The 14,653-nt window shown below is 49.0% G+C and overlaps 5 protein-coding genes across 5 annotated transcripts; 2 read left to right on the top strand and 3 right to left on the bottom strand.

Moving 5' to 3' along the window:
* Positions 1-25: 25 nt before the first annotated feature.
* Positions 26-1,166, bottom strand: N7533_009724 (Mpv17/PMP22 family protein; the record flags this gene model as incomplete). The annotated part of the gene is made up of 2 exons (XM_057106374.1): positions 26-464; positions 544-1,166. 2 exons carry the CDS (start codon positions 1,164-1,166, stop codon positions 26-28), a joined length of 1,062 nt encoding a protein of 353 aa, XP_056957823.1.
* A 573-nt stretch (positions 1,167-1,739) lies between these two features.
* Positions 1,740-3,771, top strand: N7533_009723 (H(+)-transporting V1 sector ATPase subunit B; the record flags this gene model as incomplete). The annotated part of the gene is made up of 9 exons (XM_057106373.1): positions 1,740-1,838; positions 1,908-1,992; positions 2,080-2,099; positions 2,175-2,210; positions 2,279-2,440; positions 2,503-3,079; positions 3,147-3,187; positions 3,245-3,422; positions 3,488-3,771. The coding sequence occupies 9 exons, from the start codon at positions 1,740-1,742 to the stop codon at positions 3,769-3,771; spliced, it is 1,482 nt and encodes a 493-aa protein (XP_056957822.1).
* Positions 3,772-4,565: 794 nt separating this feature from the next.
* N7533_009722 (MFS transporter) lies at positions 4,566-6,486 on the bottom strand (the record flags this gene model as incomplete). Its single annotated transcript, XM_057106372.1, has 2 exons — positions 4,566-6,023; positions 6,118-6,486. 2 exons carry the CDS (start codon positions 6,484-6,486, stop codon positions 4,566-4,568), a joined length of 1,827 nt encoding a protein of 608 aa, XP_056957821.1.
* A 5,539-nt stretch (positions 6,487-12,025) lies between these two features.
* On the bottom strand, positions 12,026-12,710 carry hhtA (histone H3; the record flags this gene model as incomplete). Its single annotated transcript, XM_057106371.1, has 3 exons — positions 12,026-12,303; positions 12,376-12,483; positions 12,686-12,710. 3 exons carry the CDS (start codon positions 12,708-12,710, stop codon positions 12,026-12,028), a joined length of 411 nt encoding a protein of 136 aa, XP_056957820.1.
* Positions 12,711-13,457: 747 nt separating this feature from the next.
* On the top strand, positions 13,458-13,911 carry N7533_009720 (histone H4; the record flags this gene model as incomplete). Its single annotated transcript, XM_057106370.1, has 3 exons — positions 13,458-13,467; positions 13,548-13,823; positions 13,886-13,911. 3 exons carry the CDS (start codon positions 13,458-13,460, stop codon positions 13,909-13,911), a joined length of 312 nt encoding a protein of 103 aa, XP_056957819.1.
* Between the last annotated feature and the right edge of the window lie 742 nt (positions 13,912-14,653).

Genomic DNA, 14,653 nt, shown 5'->3' with positions numbered 1-14,653 from the left:
TAAGAGACAAGCCTTCGTATCTATATCAAGCAGTTCCTGCTGCGGAGACCATCTTACCATTCAAAGGGTTGGCTGGTTCTGAGATTGTGTCCTGAGCTGCTGCTGCTACTGCCAACTCGGCCATCTCAACTTCGTGTTTAGCCTTCTGGTTCAGCCAGCTCAGATATGTTTGCCAGCCAACAGCAATAACACCTCCAAAGACATTGCGGAACTGTGGTTGCACATAGACCAGACTGAAGGCAGTAACGGCAGGCCAGAGCTTGACACTGTTGGTAACACTGACGGGAAGGGCCTTCTTCAAACGCTCCCAGGTTTCCTCAAAAGTTGCACCACCAAGAAGGGAGTGGACGCTGAAGAAGTAGGTGTTGAATACGGGCGTGAAGCATGCCTGCTGAACTGCCACTTTTGTAAGGATCGACAGAAGCTTGGAGGAAAAGTTGAAGTTGTTGTGGAGCCACCAGAACCTAAAAATAAGAGTCAATTCTCTGTATACTCTGCAGACTCCTTGGGTTGATAGGAATCTCGGTGACGAGTCTAACTTACCAATGATATGACGGAATACTTGATCCCGCTCCGACAACCAGATGCCGTGCAGTCCTCCAGGGATCGTACGTAGACAAAAAGCTCTTCTCCGTGTCATCTTCTCCTTGTGCCTCTGAAGTCTCCTTCAGCTGAGCTTTTTCCTTTGGCGATGGCTTCTCGGGGAAAAGAAGCTGTGCACTCAGATCTCCACACAAGTATATGATGATTGAACTCCACACCTGGACAGTATAGGGTTTCCGTGCTTGAGCGCCCGAATACCACCTCCCAAATCGACCCAAAGGACTAGCTTGTAAGATCTCCTTGAATCCTCTAGAACGCACAACCTCACTAGCACCTACGGGTGTGGTCGCCGCACCCGCCGCACCGACTGCCGCCGAGGCGTTGGATGGTTGTTGTGCGCCGGACGAATTCGACTGTGAAGGGTTTGGTGAAGTTTTTGAAGTATTTGTGTTCACGGTCGATCCATCTTTGGTGGATTTCCCCTGCGCCGGTGGCTGCTCGGGTGTGGAGGAATTATATCGTTGGGGCTGTCGGACTCGTCGCAGCGGAGTTCGGGGTACAAATAATCGTGGTCGGGTTGCGAACGAGATGTGGGAGCCGATCCCTTTCTGAAAGAGGTTCATATCCGACTTTCAGGCAGAGTCGTATATCCCTCTCCGTATGAGGATTGAATCTTAGGGACGAGTCCAAGTATCAAAGTAGAAGAAACTAAAGGAAAGAAAATGATCACGAAAAGATCCGGGGGCCGAATCGCGGAGTTTGGGGCAGAGCGGAGTGGTGGCGATAAGAAATCTAGAGGCGATAAACGGAAGGTTTCTCCGAACAACAAAATATAATAGGAAGGTAAGCACAATACTTTCACTGTAGTGGAATGTGTGAAAATAATAAGAGGAAGAGAAAGAGTAGAAAGAGTGAAAGGAGTGAGAGGAGAGGCGGGTAAATAATCACGCCTACTTTGCAAGTCTTCTCCATAATGTTTAATGTTCATCCCATATTGTGCTATTGCACAATTATTAGTCATCTTAGTCATCCAAGGTTTACGCAATCACGTGCCGCGTCACCGCCCGAGCTGCACAGCGGACAGCTTGGCCAACCCCCGGTTTAGGCTCATCCAAGCTTGCTCGACTCCTATCTTGTGAAGACTCCCCTCTGACTTATTTCTACGTTGAGTCTGTGGAGGACCTGATTCGCCCGTCATGCCAGAGTCTACCGAGCCCCGGTTGGCTAGCATCAAGCCCCGCATCCGCTACAACACCATCGGAGGCATTAACGGACCGCTGGTCGTCCTCGACAATGTGAGATCCTTGGAAATAGCTTGACACTGGATATGGAGCTTGTCGCTAATTATCGACTCTTCGCTTCAGGTCAAATTCCCCCGTTTCAACGAAATTGTCACCTTGACCCTGCCCGATGGCACGGAGCGCTCCGGTCAAGTGCTGGAGGCCAAGGGTAAGCTCCCAGTCTTGCGGCAGTACCTCTGTACTTGCTATCCCCTCTCAGAAAAGATTTTACTAATTTCTGTTGTTTATATTATAGGAGACCGAGCCGTTGTCCAGGTACGAACCGAGTCAAATACCAATCCGTTTGCACTCACCATGACAAGACGTTGACATTATATTCGTTATTACTAGGTGTTCGAGGGTACCCCCGGTGTGGATGTGAAGAAGGTGAGAATTTCCGAGTCCGATATAGAGGGGCAGGGCTTGTTGCCACAGATTGCTGACATCTAGATCAGACCAAAGTCGAGTTCACCGGTCACAGCTTGAAGCTCGGTGTCTCCGAAGACATGCTGGGTCGTATCTTCGATGGTTCGGGACGCCCAATTGACAAGGGACCCAAGGTTCTCGCAGAGGAGTATCTGGATATCAATGGCCAGCCCATTAACCCCTACTCTCGGGTATGGCATACCACCAGCGCTTTACGATACATGGGGCTATCGAAGTTGACACAATCCTCTAGGTGTACCCCGAGGAGATGATTTCCACCGGTATCTCCGCCATCGACACTATGAACTCTATTGCTCGTGGTCAGAAGATTCCTATCTTCTCCGCTGCCGGTCTGCCCCACAACGAAATCGCTGCGACTATTGCTCGACAGGCCAGTCTGGTCAAGGCTGCCGGTGGCAAAGACGAGGACTTCATTATTGTTTTCGCTGCTATGGGTGTTAATATGGAGACTGCCCGTTTCTTCACTCGCGAGTTCGAGGAGAACGGCAGCATGGAGCGTACCTGTCTTTTCCTCAACTTGGCCAATGATCCTACCATTGAGCGTATTATTACCCCTCGTCTGGCCTTGACTACTGCCGAATACTTCGCCTATCAGCTTGAGAAGCACGTTCTCGTCATCCTGACTGATCTTTCCGCATACTGTGACGCTCTTCGTGAGGTCTCCGCTGCCCGTGAAGAAGTTCCCGGTCGTCGTGGTTACCCCGGTTACATGTACACTGATTTGTCGACTATCTACGAGCGTGCTGGTCGTGTTGAGGGCCGTAATGGTTCCATCACTCAAATTCCCATCTTGACCATGCCTAACGATGGTATGAAAGCCCGACTTTCTTCACACTTTTTTCTCGGGTGATAATTAACCTCTTCCTTCCTAAACAGATATCACGCATCCCATTCCCGATCTAACGGGTTATATTACCGTTCGTCCATTCCCCTCTCCGATATCAATAGGCTGGCAAGACTAACGCTCTTAACAGGAGGGTCAAATCTTCGTCGATCGTCAACTGTATAACAAGGGTGTTTTCCCACCAATTAACGTCCTGCCGTCACTGTCTCGTCTCATGAAGTCTGCCATTGGTGAGGGCCGCACGCGTAAGGATCACTCGGATGTGTCCAACCAGCTTTACGCCAAGTACGCTATCGGTCGTGATGCCGGTGAGTTCTTCTTCCAAAATCCAACTCTCCTTCTGTTTGCATTCTAACAAGATTCCCCGCAATAGCCGCCATGAAGGCTGTCGTCGGTGAGGAAGCCCTGTCTGCTGAGGACAAGCTTTCACTGGAGTTCCTCGACAAATTCGAGCGATCCTTTATCAGCCAGTCTGCCTACGAGGCCCGAAGCATCTTCGAGTCTCTAGACATCGCCTGGAACTTGCTCCGCATCTACCCCAAGGAGCTCCTCAACCGTATCCCCAAGAAGGTCCTCGACGAGTACTACGCGCGTTCCCCTCGCAAGATTAAGGATACCCAAAGCGAGCAGCAAAGTAACAACCTCATCGAAGCATGATTGAATTGAAACTCGCGCCCGCATGAGTTTGTTCTTATTATCTTCTTGGGCCGGAAATCAAATGTGACTTTAGCGCACATTAGGCAACGTCTTTACCATCTATGACAAACCTTGTTTCTTTTCTATTCTTCATTTTTTGCTCATTCATGCAACGACCCCCCTCCCTCTTCCCGCGCTCCTTCTCGTAGATTTTGATGATTCGAGGCCCCTTTTGTTTCTTCTCTGCCGCGAAAATTGTGTCTTGAAGGATGCTCATTTCTTCTGCCCTCATTGCATATACTCTTTTCGTGCGAACTGTACCTGTGTTACCATGTTTCCTTTTTTCGGGCTTTGCGTGTTAATCGGTTAGCTACAATACATTTCTTGAAGTTAAGCGAGGGTTTCTCAGTCACTCTGCATTCGTTTACTTGTAGCTAGCTTGTATACTTGGCTTTCAAAATAGGATAGCCCTAGGGTAATTCTCATACAATGAAATACGTTTGAGATTTTGAGAACCTTGGAAGTTGAAATCTAATAATAATTCAATTATTCGAGCTATGTTCAACACTGACTCGACTGAACTCCGTATCCATATGCAAATAATGAGACCCGTAAACACATAAGCTCGTTCCCACTAGGAAACATGAGGGTATAAAAACAAGAAGAAAAAAACCAAATATGTGTGGTGCCGCCAATTGAAACAAATCAAGGCGAACTTTTTTGTGCAGCTGTAAGGGGGTAGGAGTATGTAATAAGATTATCAGGGCACGGATGAGTATGTTGTGATTAATGGGGGGTATAAGTAGCAGCGCCGCTTATTGCTTGAAGGACTCCCGAGTATTGACACGGTCAACATCATAAGGGTTTCCTTCATAAGTCGGCACGCGATGCAGCGAGCCCACAGTGTGAGTCGATGCCATGGAGTGAGCGCGGCTGCGAGTGCGCTGGGTAGAAGGAAGCTGCTCGTCGAGGTGGGAAGACGAGTCGCTAGAGAGGGACTCGAGTGGGCCGGGGGCTTCGGTGCGATCGAACTTGGTCTCCTCTTCTTCTTCGACAGGGACAGCTGTGGCTTGTTCCTGGATCTTGCGCATGAAGGCGTCCGATTGGGCAGCGAACTTGCAGCGCTTGCGGATGGCAGCGCCGTACTTGTAGAATAGGAAGGGGAAGGGCACACAGGCGAGGGCCAAGAAGGCCGGGATCGAGGAGGCCCAGTGGATTCCCAGGTTGGTGTACATGTAGGAGGTGAAGAGGGGGAATGCGGCACCGAATAAGGAACGGATGATGCTGTTGGCTGCTAGGACGGAGGCGGCGAAGATCGTGTAGGCGTCAATCAGGTAGTTCATGATACCCAGGAAGACCAGGACCATACCGAAGCCGAAGGGGACGCCGGCTGCGATGCTGACCATGAAGTGGATGGAGGGATAGTTTGTCCAAGCGAACCAGAACAGGCCGATTGGGACAGCGACAGAGGCGATCATGATAGGCGGCAATCGGGCTTCGGGGGGTGCGAAGCCATTATGGTTGTCTTGGGTCTTGATATAGCGTTTGTTGTCCCATAGGTTATAAGCCACGGCCAAGATCATACCAACCATAATACCAAGGAAGGCCAGACCACCAACACCTTGGTTCCAGCCACGACCAAGTTGGAAAACGATCGGGAACGCAGCAAACATCATATAGAGGGTTCCATAGATGATTGCCATGTACAGCGACAGGAGGAACACAATAGGCTCGCGGAACAGAAGAACCCAAGGGCGGGACAAGGCAATCTTGAAAGAGTCCTTAAGAGAGACCTTGCCCTGGTCGATATCAATCTTGCTCAGGTAAACCTTGCCAGTGATCTTTGACAACTTCGCGGCGCGTTGGCGAAGCAGGACAGGCGCATAGGTCTCAGGAACCAGCACACTGCCCATAATCCAGACAGCACCAGAGAAAGCAGCGAGGAATCCCATCACCCATCTCCAGCCAGCATTCATACCCAGGAATCCACCGATGATAGGGCCCAGTACAGGTCCCAGGAAAGGCGCAGAGGCGAAGAAACTCATAGCGACACCTCTCTGCTTGGCCTGGAACATATCGGCAATGACACCACCAGCATTGGTCAGAGGGGAGGATCCAAAGGCACCGGCGAAAAAGCGAAGAATGATTAGGGTCCAGGCGTTCTTAGAACCGGCACAGCCAGCGTTAAATGCGGTCAGGGCAGCATATGTGGTAACAAAAAGGATTTGACGACCGAACAGTTCGGAGAGGGGAGCCCAGAGCAAAGGACCGACCTAGAGGTAGTTGTCAGTAAACAGTTCTCAAGATGCAGTCTAGCGACCAGCTCGTTTGCAAGCTTGTTATGGGGATCTGGGGGGAGTAACTCACAGCAAAGCCCAGAACGAAGAGTGAGACACCGAGAGTCGCAACTTCACTACCGATGCCAAATTCCGCTTCGATCTCCGCAACACCGCCAGTATAGGCGGAGGAAACCAATGCAACAGCCAAGGTGGCAATAGCGACAACCGCAGTCAAGAACCATTTCCTGAACTCGCTGAAATTCATGGGGTTGCGAGGGTCTTCGGGAATCCATGTCACGGCATATGGGTCATCTTCTGTGCCTGAACCCGGGTACGGGTGGTCCATAATCTGCTGGGTGACAACACCCTGGTCGGAGACGAGACGGAAGTAGGAGATTTTGGTGGGGAGAGAAGATTCGATCTTCTCAGATACATGATGTTTGTCATCGCCCGCCATGATGGGCAGAATGGGGTGGGTGGTGAGGAGATATTTTCGAAGCGAAGGCGTGCAGATTCCGTATATTATTCTAGGAGAATGATAATGGAGAACAGGCGAAAGCGAAATTTGGTGGGGAGCGGGGGTGTTTTTGAGAAAATAAACTTGGAATGGATTCCAAAGTTATGCACTGTTTGCGGGGATAGTCGATATAGCAGTAATGCGTATACTTCGTATGCCGGTTTCGGATAGGCGAAGGTGATTATGCAGCGGAAGCTAGTAGGTAAGCTGTGGCGATGATTATGATTATATTAGAGGAGAGATCAGGATCAAATCTGTGAAGCTAGTTGGGGATCTCCCCTTTTAATAGAGCTACAGCTATGGGGTGGCGCATCTATTTTTTTCAGTGGCTTTTTTTTTTCTGGTCGGTTCCTGGAAACCTCCCCTCGGAGGTAGGCCGGTGATAAATAATCATACATAAAAACCATGCATTATGAGAATAATTGCCCAGCAATGAAGAAAAAGCGGGCTTAAAACTAGGCTCCACCGGTGGAAACAAGGATCCAGATGAATTAGGCCACTGGGTCCGAACCGGGGTTCCAGTCGGCCCCAGGACCCATACGGAGTACGCCGTGACATCTCGCCATATGGATACCCATCGGGATATAGGGCAGCCGGATCACACTGGACTTACCTGCTTCGAAAGTGTATCGAGGCACTCCATTGTGTCGAACTGTTTTGCAGAACAACCATGTCTTCCACCAGTGCTAACACTCCAAAACCGCCACTTTTTTCATGAGAAGCTCAAAACGGTCAAACCGTGGAAAATCCCCGGGCGGCATGACGCGAATGGGAACCACGTGATGGATTATGCAGGGCATAAAGCCACGTTGGTTTATGTCGCCGGGTACTCGGCACGCCTCTGATTGGTCCATAATCCTGAAACACGGCCTTGGCATTCTCGGATATTTCAGAATCTTGCACACGATCTGGTGATTGTTTGCTACGTGCAAGATATGTCCACCGGGCCCGATATCTCCATCGATCCTGATTATCAATCCTTTATTTCATTGCACTCAGCATAAGACTTCAAAGCAACACTATGCACGGGATTCGGGCAAATCTACTAATGACATGGTTTGTAATCTCGGAATTCAGTTCACCCCCAGCGGATGAAAGTACCTTGAAGTCCAGCTTGACACTATCTATAAGAATTGCATATTTAGATTCCATATTTCCGAGAGCTTAGATCTCAGTGCGTGGGCCACATCCGTTATCAGCCTTCCATGTGGATTCCAGTCCTCGGGAGTCCGCGCTCTAGCTTTCTTCCTCTCCGCGCCTTGCAACCCGACTGGACCAGATCGGGGGATCTTAGCTGGCGAGTCCGAACTCCGGTGGGCTTGAAGGATTCCAATTCTATTCGTTCAAAGTGGGCCTTGCTGCACATATGTAGTAGCGGATGATCAGCCCTAGATTTGAAACTAGTATACGTATTCTGTAGAGAGGACCCCGTAGAATATGAAGGATTATCCTCCGTGCACCCTGCTGGCCGGCATGCCGAGTGAGTCACCTTATTCCCGATGCGAGCCTTGCACTAACTAATACGTAATCGCGATCTGATCTCGTATTGCTGACAGGGTACTCCTTCCTGACCGTTGGCTCCTGCAGTCATCCCTTTTCTCCCGATTGAACGCCCCACATCGTTGAAGAATGGGATATACTACTGCTGTTACTCATCGAAAGGATAAATTCCTTCCGAGCTTTGGCTACAGAAATCGGAACACTTGATTTTATCCACTAGAATGTGTTATGGAAACCTTGAAAAACTTCGAAAGTTTTGTCTGTCAATAGTAGTACTAGCTCGATGACTTTTCCAATACCCAGGTGGATTGTCTAGTGGTACCTCGATACTATTTTGTTGAGTAAATATATTTTGAAATTCAGGCCGCGGATCAAGACCCGCCATGCCGTTGCCCGGGTTCCAGTAGGCAATAATATCCGATTTTCTCTAGGTTTCGATATTAATCAAATTCAAGTTAGATATTTTCTCGAGTGAGCTCGACAAGCCATGGATCGCTCCATGGCTAATCGAATTTCTTGTGAGCCTGGGGACGGGAAGGGCCCGTTGCGATATCTTGTTGCGGATAATTCTATAGTGCAAAAGTGAAAATAATTGGACCTTGTCTCGATTAATTCAGGGAGGGGTAGCAACCGCCTCTTCTACATCTTGGTAAGTATCAAGAGGGTGTTCGTGAGATTTGGTATTACATGGTCGAGAGGCCCAGGGACAGAGTCTGGCTGAGTGTTGAGAAAGTTGATTTCGAGGCATGCTTTAGCACTGATTCATGGGGATAGGTTTAATCTTCAAATTATACTTTAAGCTCATTTAATAATGTGAATTAATTGTCTAAAGTTTGTGTTGGACACGTCCGTTCCAAGGTTTATAGTGCTATCTGCTTATCCTCGAGAGACTTGATACACAGATAGTACTACAATAAAAGCAACGCCTTCCAAGGTCCCTGTAAAAACATAATAAAGTTCGAAAGAATAAACCGAGGCTTCTTAAATTTCTCTTCAAACCCCTCTTAACCCCCCAGTCAAAGAAACATAAAACAGCAAAAACAACCTGTGCTTCCAGTCAAACAAGAGCAAAGCGGGAAAGACAAGTACTATTGATTGATCCACCGCCGTACCAAATACAGACACTGTCTAATGCCGGATATATAGTTGCGAGAAGCAACAGACTCCCTTGATATCGAAATACCAAGAAAGCCATATTCGTCATCTCCAACGGTTTATTACACGCTAGCACGGGCGTTCCGGTAGAAGACATATTGGTCTTGCGATTGGTCGGGGTGAAAACAAAACAAACAAGAACTCTATACCTAGGTATAATCCCTTCTTGTTGCTGTCATACACGTATGGATGTATAGATTGCCACCTTATAATTGACTATATTGGGGGCTAAGAGGGCAGAAAAGGGAAAAGGCCCGTGCCGAAAAAGTGAAGGCTAGCATGGCCAGAAATTTGGGATGATGTGCTGTGAATGGATTATTGAAGGCTGGTGAGAAAGTGGAATTTGAGGGGTAATCATCGAGTATTTTATAAGTTTTAAGCAATAAAGAAGACTCAACCTAGCGGGACAACGAAACTCGATCGCAATCCCCCAAAAGGGGACTAGGGAGTTAAGGATTCTTTGTTGGAATACGTTCGAGGCCCAACCTACGGCCTATTCGCGTCAAGGGAAAGCTAGGCAGGAACTGCTTTTCAAAGAGCGCCACGACATCTTGCAAGGGCTCACGTCAAAAATCAGATCCCGAATACGGAGAACTGAAAGCCGCGAAGAGAGGCTGAACCGACCCTTGGAAAACAACCAGAGTACGTATATTCTCCGATCAACAAAAAACAGAGTATACTATCTATACTCCGTAGAAGGTACTTTAAGCGACACCCAAGCAATGAACCACCCAGAACCACCAAACAGAGACCTCGAACTCCAAGTCTCTTTAAATCAAAGCTCAACCCCCGGACCAGAGGTACGCATCGCATCCAAGGCACAAAGGATACTTCAGGAACGACAACGCGGTACCGGATTTCGGACACGCCACAGTGGCAAATCCCTACAGGAACATTTGAGGGCGTCAAGAAAACACGCGAAAGGGCTTTCTCTCTCTTTGGCCGGGGAATATCGCCTAGAGCCTATCGCCTCGCGTCTCGCGACTGAAGCCCCTCACTTGAACAGTGCCCCACTCAGATCATGGTGATGGGAGGTAAACCATGATCCCGTCATCAAACAGGTTCTTTTTGGAATAAAAAATATACCATCATATTCTAATGAGTTTATTCATTCTTTCATGTGAATTTTAATCAGTCAAATCATCTGTAGCATACAAGATCATGGAAAATAGACCCCAATGTAGAAGAATTGATGCCCCAGGCCACAAGATGTGGATTCCCACTCTGGAGAACTGTGGAGCCTGCAACGTCAGACAGGGGCATCATCCCATCGCCAGGACTCGGAGAACATAGGAGGCCCTGAAGACCCGATGAGCATGATAGTAGGAAATGCAGAAAACAAATCATAACCAGTAGCAACCGAAATTGCTCTCCACGTCAGAAACAGAGATACTCTCGGATCAGAGCTGTCATATATGCGGGGTATTGAATATCCCCACCATCTACCTGTGTCCAACGTAGTGGAAGATAATATGTGCGGGAGATAACAAACCACTCACTCATTCAGACTCGACTATATACAGATAACTAACTCAAGTAACTGGGTCTTATTCGGCACAGATTAAACGAGTATTCGCCCAACCTTGGGTCATCCTCAACATTCCAACCAGCACCAACACGCACACTCGCGTATCTCAATCGAGAAATGGCATCACAACCCATGACCCGCCACCTGAGTTATACCCTTTACCGAGAAGAATCACCGAGCTCCACGAATCTCATACAACTACATAAGCGAATAGAATAACCCCCTAAAAACATACATGGTCTGGTGGGAAGTGGTTGGTTCGCGATGCCTTGTTTGACGGACCTTTACGGGAGAGAGGACTCATGCTTTTCGCGGGAGGAAACTGAGACTAGTTTTTTGAGGAATCGCCCTACCATCCGGTTGAAGAGTAAAAGGGGGACGAAATGGGGTTGACTAGATGAAAAGGGATTTCCATATATTTGTGGCTCGTACGATTGAGGGAAAGGCATGGGGTGCTTGTACTATTATTAATATGATAGCAAGGAGGGGAAGTACAAGGGCAGTTATTAGAGCGCCACTGTATGCATCGCCCTCATTATTCCGGTTGTAGTGCGGAGGAAAGGATCGGTTGCCATGGGTGGTCATTCCGAAACGGTCGCACAGCAGCAAGCCCCGCGTGAAGAGTCCAGTTGGCGGGGTATACTGGTATGGAATCTGGATATGGATGGGTGATCGACTCCGATGGTGCATACTTCGGAGACAGCATCGACGACTAGTCTGCGCTGGGGGTGTTCAGATGGAACGGGCGGGCTGTTGGGGGTGCGACGGTTGGGATGGAGATGGCCCTGGGAGCGAAGTCGGATGCTTCGGCGGGTGACCGTGCCAGCGCGAAGGGGTGACTCATGGGCGGGAAACAATAATAGGCTGAGAACGCGTCGGGGCTTCGATGGGGGGTATGGAAGAAGGAAAGAGCTAGAAAGAATACAGAAGAAACTACATGTCTTGCGACCGGGAGTGGGTTGAATCATAGAAGATCGCATTTCAGCGTCTATGTCATGGTTGGAGCGCGCTAAGGCACCAGGTAAGGTAATTCCTAATGTACATGCCCATGACTGAAACCATCCCGGATTATTGGGTATGGCAGTAGCATTGTGATCCTTGCGTGCTAAAGTAAAGCAAAGTTCGAAAACAACCCGATTCCGAAACCCATTGTGATATTGAAAAGCAAAAACCCATCATTTGATCGCCAGTTCGTAAAAAAGAAAAATCAGAAACCCCTTATCGCCTTTCCATAGTTCGAACGAAGAAGAAAAGCATCCACCACTCTCAAAGCCTCATGTATATGAGAGAAGGCATTTAAGAGCGCTCGCCACGGAGGCGGCGGGCCAGCTGGATGTCCTTGGACTGGATAGTGACACGCTTGGCGTGGATGGCGCACAGGTTGGTGTCCTCGAACAGAGAGACGAGGTAAGCCTCAACGGACTCCTGGAGAGCACCGATGGCGGAGGACTGGAAACGGAGATCGGACTTGAAGTCCTGGGCGATCTCACGGACCAGACGCTGGAAGGGGAGCTTGCGGATGAGCAACTCAGTGGACTTCTGGTAGCGACGGATCTCACGCAGAGCGACGGTACCTATGATGGGAATGTTAGAAGACCGATGATATGTTGAGGGGGGGTTGGGATGAGTTGAGAGATGGAACATACCGGGCTTGTAGCGGTGAGGCTTCTTGACACCTCCGGTGGAGGGAGCGGCCTTGCGAGCGGCCTTGGAGGCGAGCTGCTTACGGGGAGCCTTGCCACCAGTGGACTTACCTATTGAAGTTGTTAGCGCGATGTTGTGGAAAGTGAGAGACGCGTCGCGTCGTTGGGGCCCCCACTCCCCGCAGGAGTGTGGTGGTGTCGAGATGACACCACCAACCCACCAGAACGGTAGAGTGGGAATGAGGCCAGCAGACACCAAAAAGGTGAAGCGAATAGGAAATAGGATAAAGGAAATGAGGCAGGGAATACTAACGGGCAGTCTGCTTAGTGCGAGCCATCGTATCAAATTAAGATGATGAAATTTGATGGAGTTTGTTGATGGAAGATGATGTTGTCGAAGGTGGATGGAGAAGGAAAGAAGAGATGGGTGGGGGAAGAGTATTTGTAGGGAGTGCGACCGGGGGGGAAGAGAGTTGATCTGGAAGTCAGGTCGAGCCAATGAACATGCAGATCAATTTGGCGGAAGGCAAGGCCGGTTTGATTCTCTACCTTCCAATGATGGGTGGGCCCTTCTGATTGGTCAGATCAGCCCTGATTCGGGGCTAAGCGAGAGTTCTGTCTGGATCGACCAATCAGAATGTAGGATCACTACCTCTAGAATACCATCCCTCCTTTCAATCGTGATCCCCGTCGCCAGGGAGGCTGGATCGTTGATCTAACTATTCGAGTGTATTGATCTAACTTTTGGAATGCTCTGTGATTTTTTTCAGGATATGATTAACATGTTTGGGTGTGTTGGGAGACTAGATCAGAGAGTACCAAGTTAGATCAGTGATGATTCTCGGCCTGGGGCATCCGGCCGATCACGCCAGTCTACAGAGTACCTCGGATCACAGCCCTCTGATTGGTGGATCCGCTCACTAGCGTGTGATTCTGATTTTGGCATTCTGATCCCCGCCCATTTGCACTTCCCATACAAATATCCTTTCACCTCCACCCTTCTTTCTTTCTCTATCCGCTTTCGACAACACAAGTCTACTATCCACTTTTCAATTCTCCCTTTTTCTCTCTAACACTAATTCAAAATGACTGGCCGTAAGTCTTTCGTCTCCATTCCCTCTTCTGGACTTCGGTCTTCTCTTCTCTCGACGCGTCTTTTCTAACGCGTTCAACAGGTGGAAAGGGTGGTAAGGGTCTCGGCAAGGGTGGCGCCAAGCGTCACCGCAAGATCTTGCGCGACAACATCCAGGGTATCACCAAGCCCGCTATCCGCCGTCTCGCTCGCCGTGGTGGTGTCAAGCGTATCTCCGCCATGATCTACGAGGAGACCCGTGGTGTCCTCAAGACCTTCCTCGAGGGTGTCATCCGTGACGCTGTCACCTACACTGAGCACGCCAAGCGCAAGACCGTCACCTCCCTCGACGTTGTCTACGCTCTCAAGCGCCAGGGCCGTGAGTTTTCCTTCTTCATCCACATTCACTCCACATCCATTCTAACCTTCTCTTCTTCTCAGGTACCCTCTACGGTTTCGGCGGCTAAGCGTCTCTTGTCTTTCTTCTCTTTTCCGGGTTAACGGTACGATGGGACGTTGGGGTGTTCTTCTGATTTTTTAACAATCGTCATGGGTCTGGGTTTGATTTCTTTTACAACGACTACCACTTTTGCGTCCACTATGGGTCTGCTAGTGTTCGCTTCTCTAAGCTTTCCTGTATCATAGCGGCCTTTCTACAATATGGCTGGCACCACTTAGGTGGAATTGACACTCTCGCAACGAGATGTGCTCCGATACGAATACAATTTTGAAACCACGCAATCATTCAGTCGTAGACTTTTCTCAATGTAGCAGTAGTAGTCTCTTCTGTCTCTTATTCTCATTGTGAGCTTCACGAGTTCCAGGAACGCGTCTGAACCACTGTGTCTGCCTTCGTGTTGTTTTTGTTTGACGCGTCGCGGTCTTACCAAAGCTTCCTGTGGATAGTTCGTCACGGCATGTATAACTCGTACCTAGGTAGTCAATACATGTCGATGTTTAGAATACCATTGAAGGCTTGGGTAGTCAATAATATTATTTCAAGTACTGTTCCTACTCTATTTTCTACAGCTCCTCTTTTCTTGCCATTGTGGAGTAGTTTACCGTGGTCGCGCGGTGCCCGGCACTTGTAGGTATACGATTGCTGCAAGGACGCGTCTTTTTTTTGTCGAGTATAAGTAAAAACAATAATATTCACCTGTGTGTGTTGAAATGTTTATTTTGGCTGGGAAATGCTAGTGTTTGGAAATT

This window comes from Penicillium manginii (assembly GCF_028828005.1).
Source record: "Penicillium manginii strain IBT 31320 chromosome Unknown utg000006l:1.0-4164085.0:1.0-4166146.0, whole genome shotgun sequence".
NCBI classification, from domain to species: Eukaryota; Fungi; Ascomycota; class Eurotiomycetes; order Eurotiales; family Aspergillaceae; genus Penicillium; species Penicillium manginii.
The sequence above is the reverse complement of the archived record's forward strand: the minus strand, read 5'-3'. Positions and strand labels throughout refer to the sequence as shown.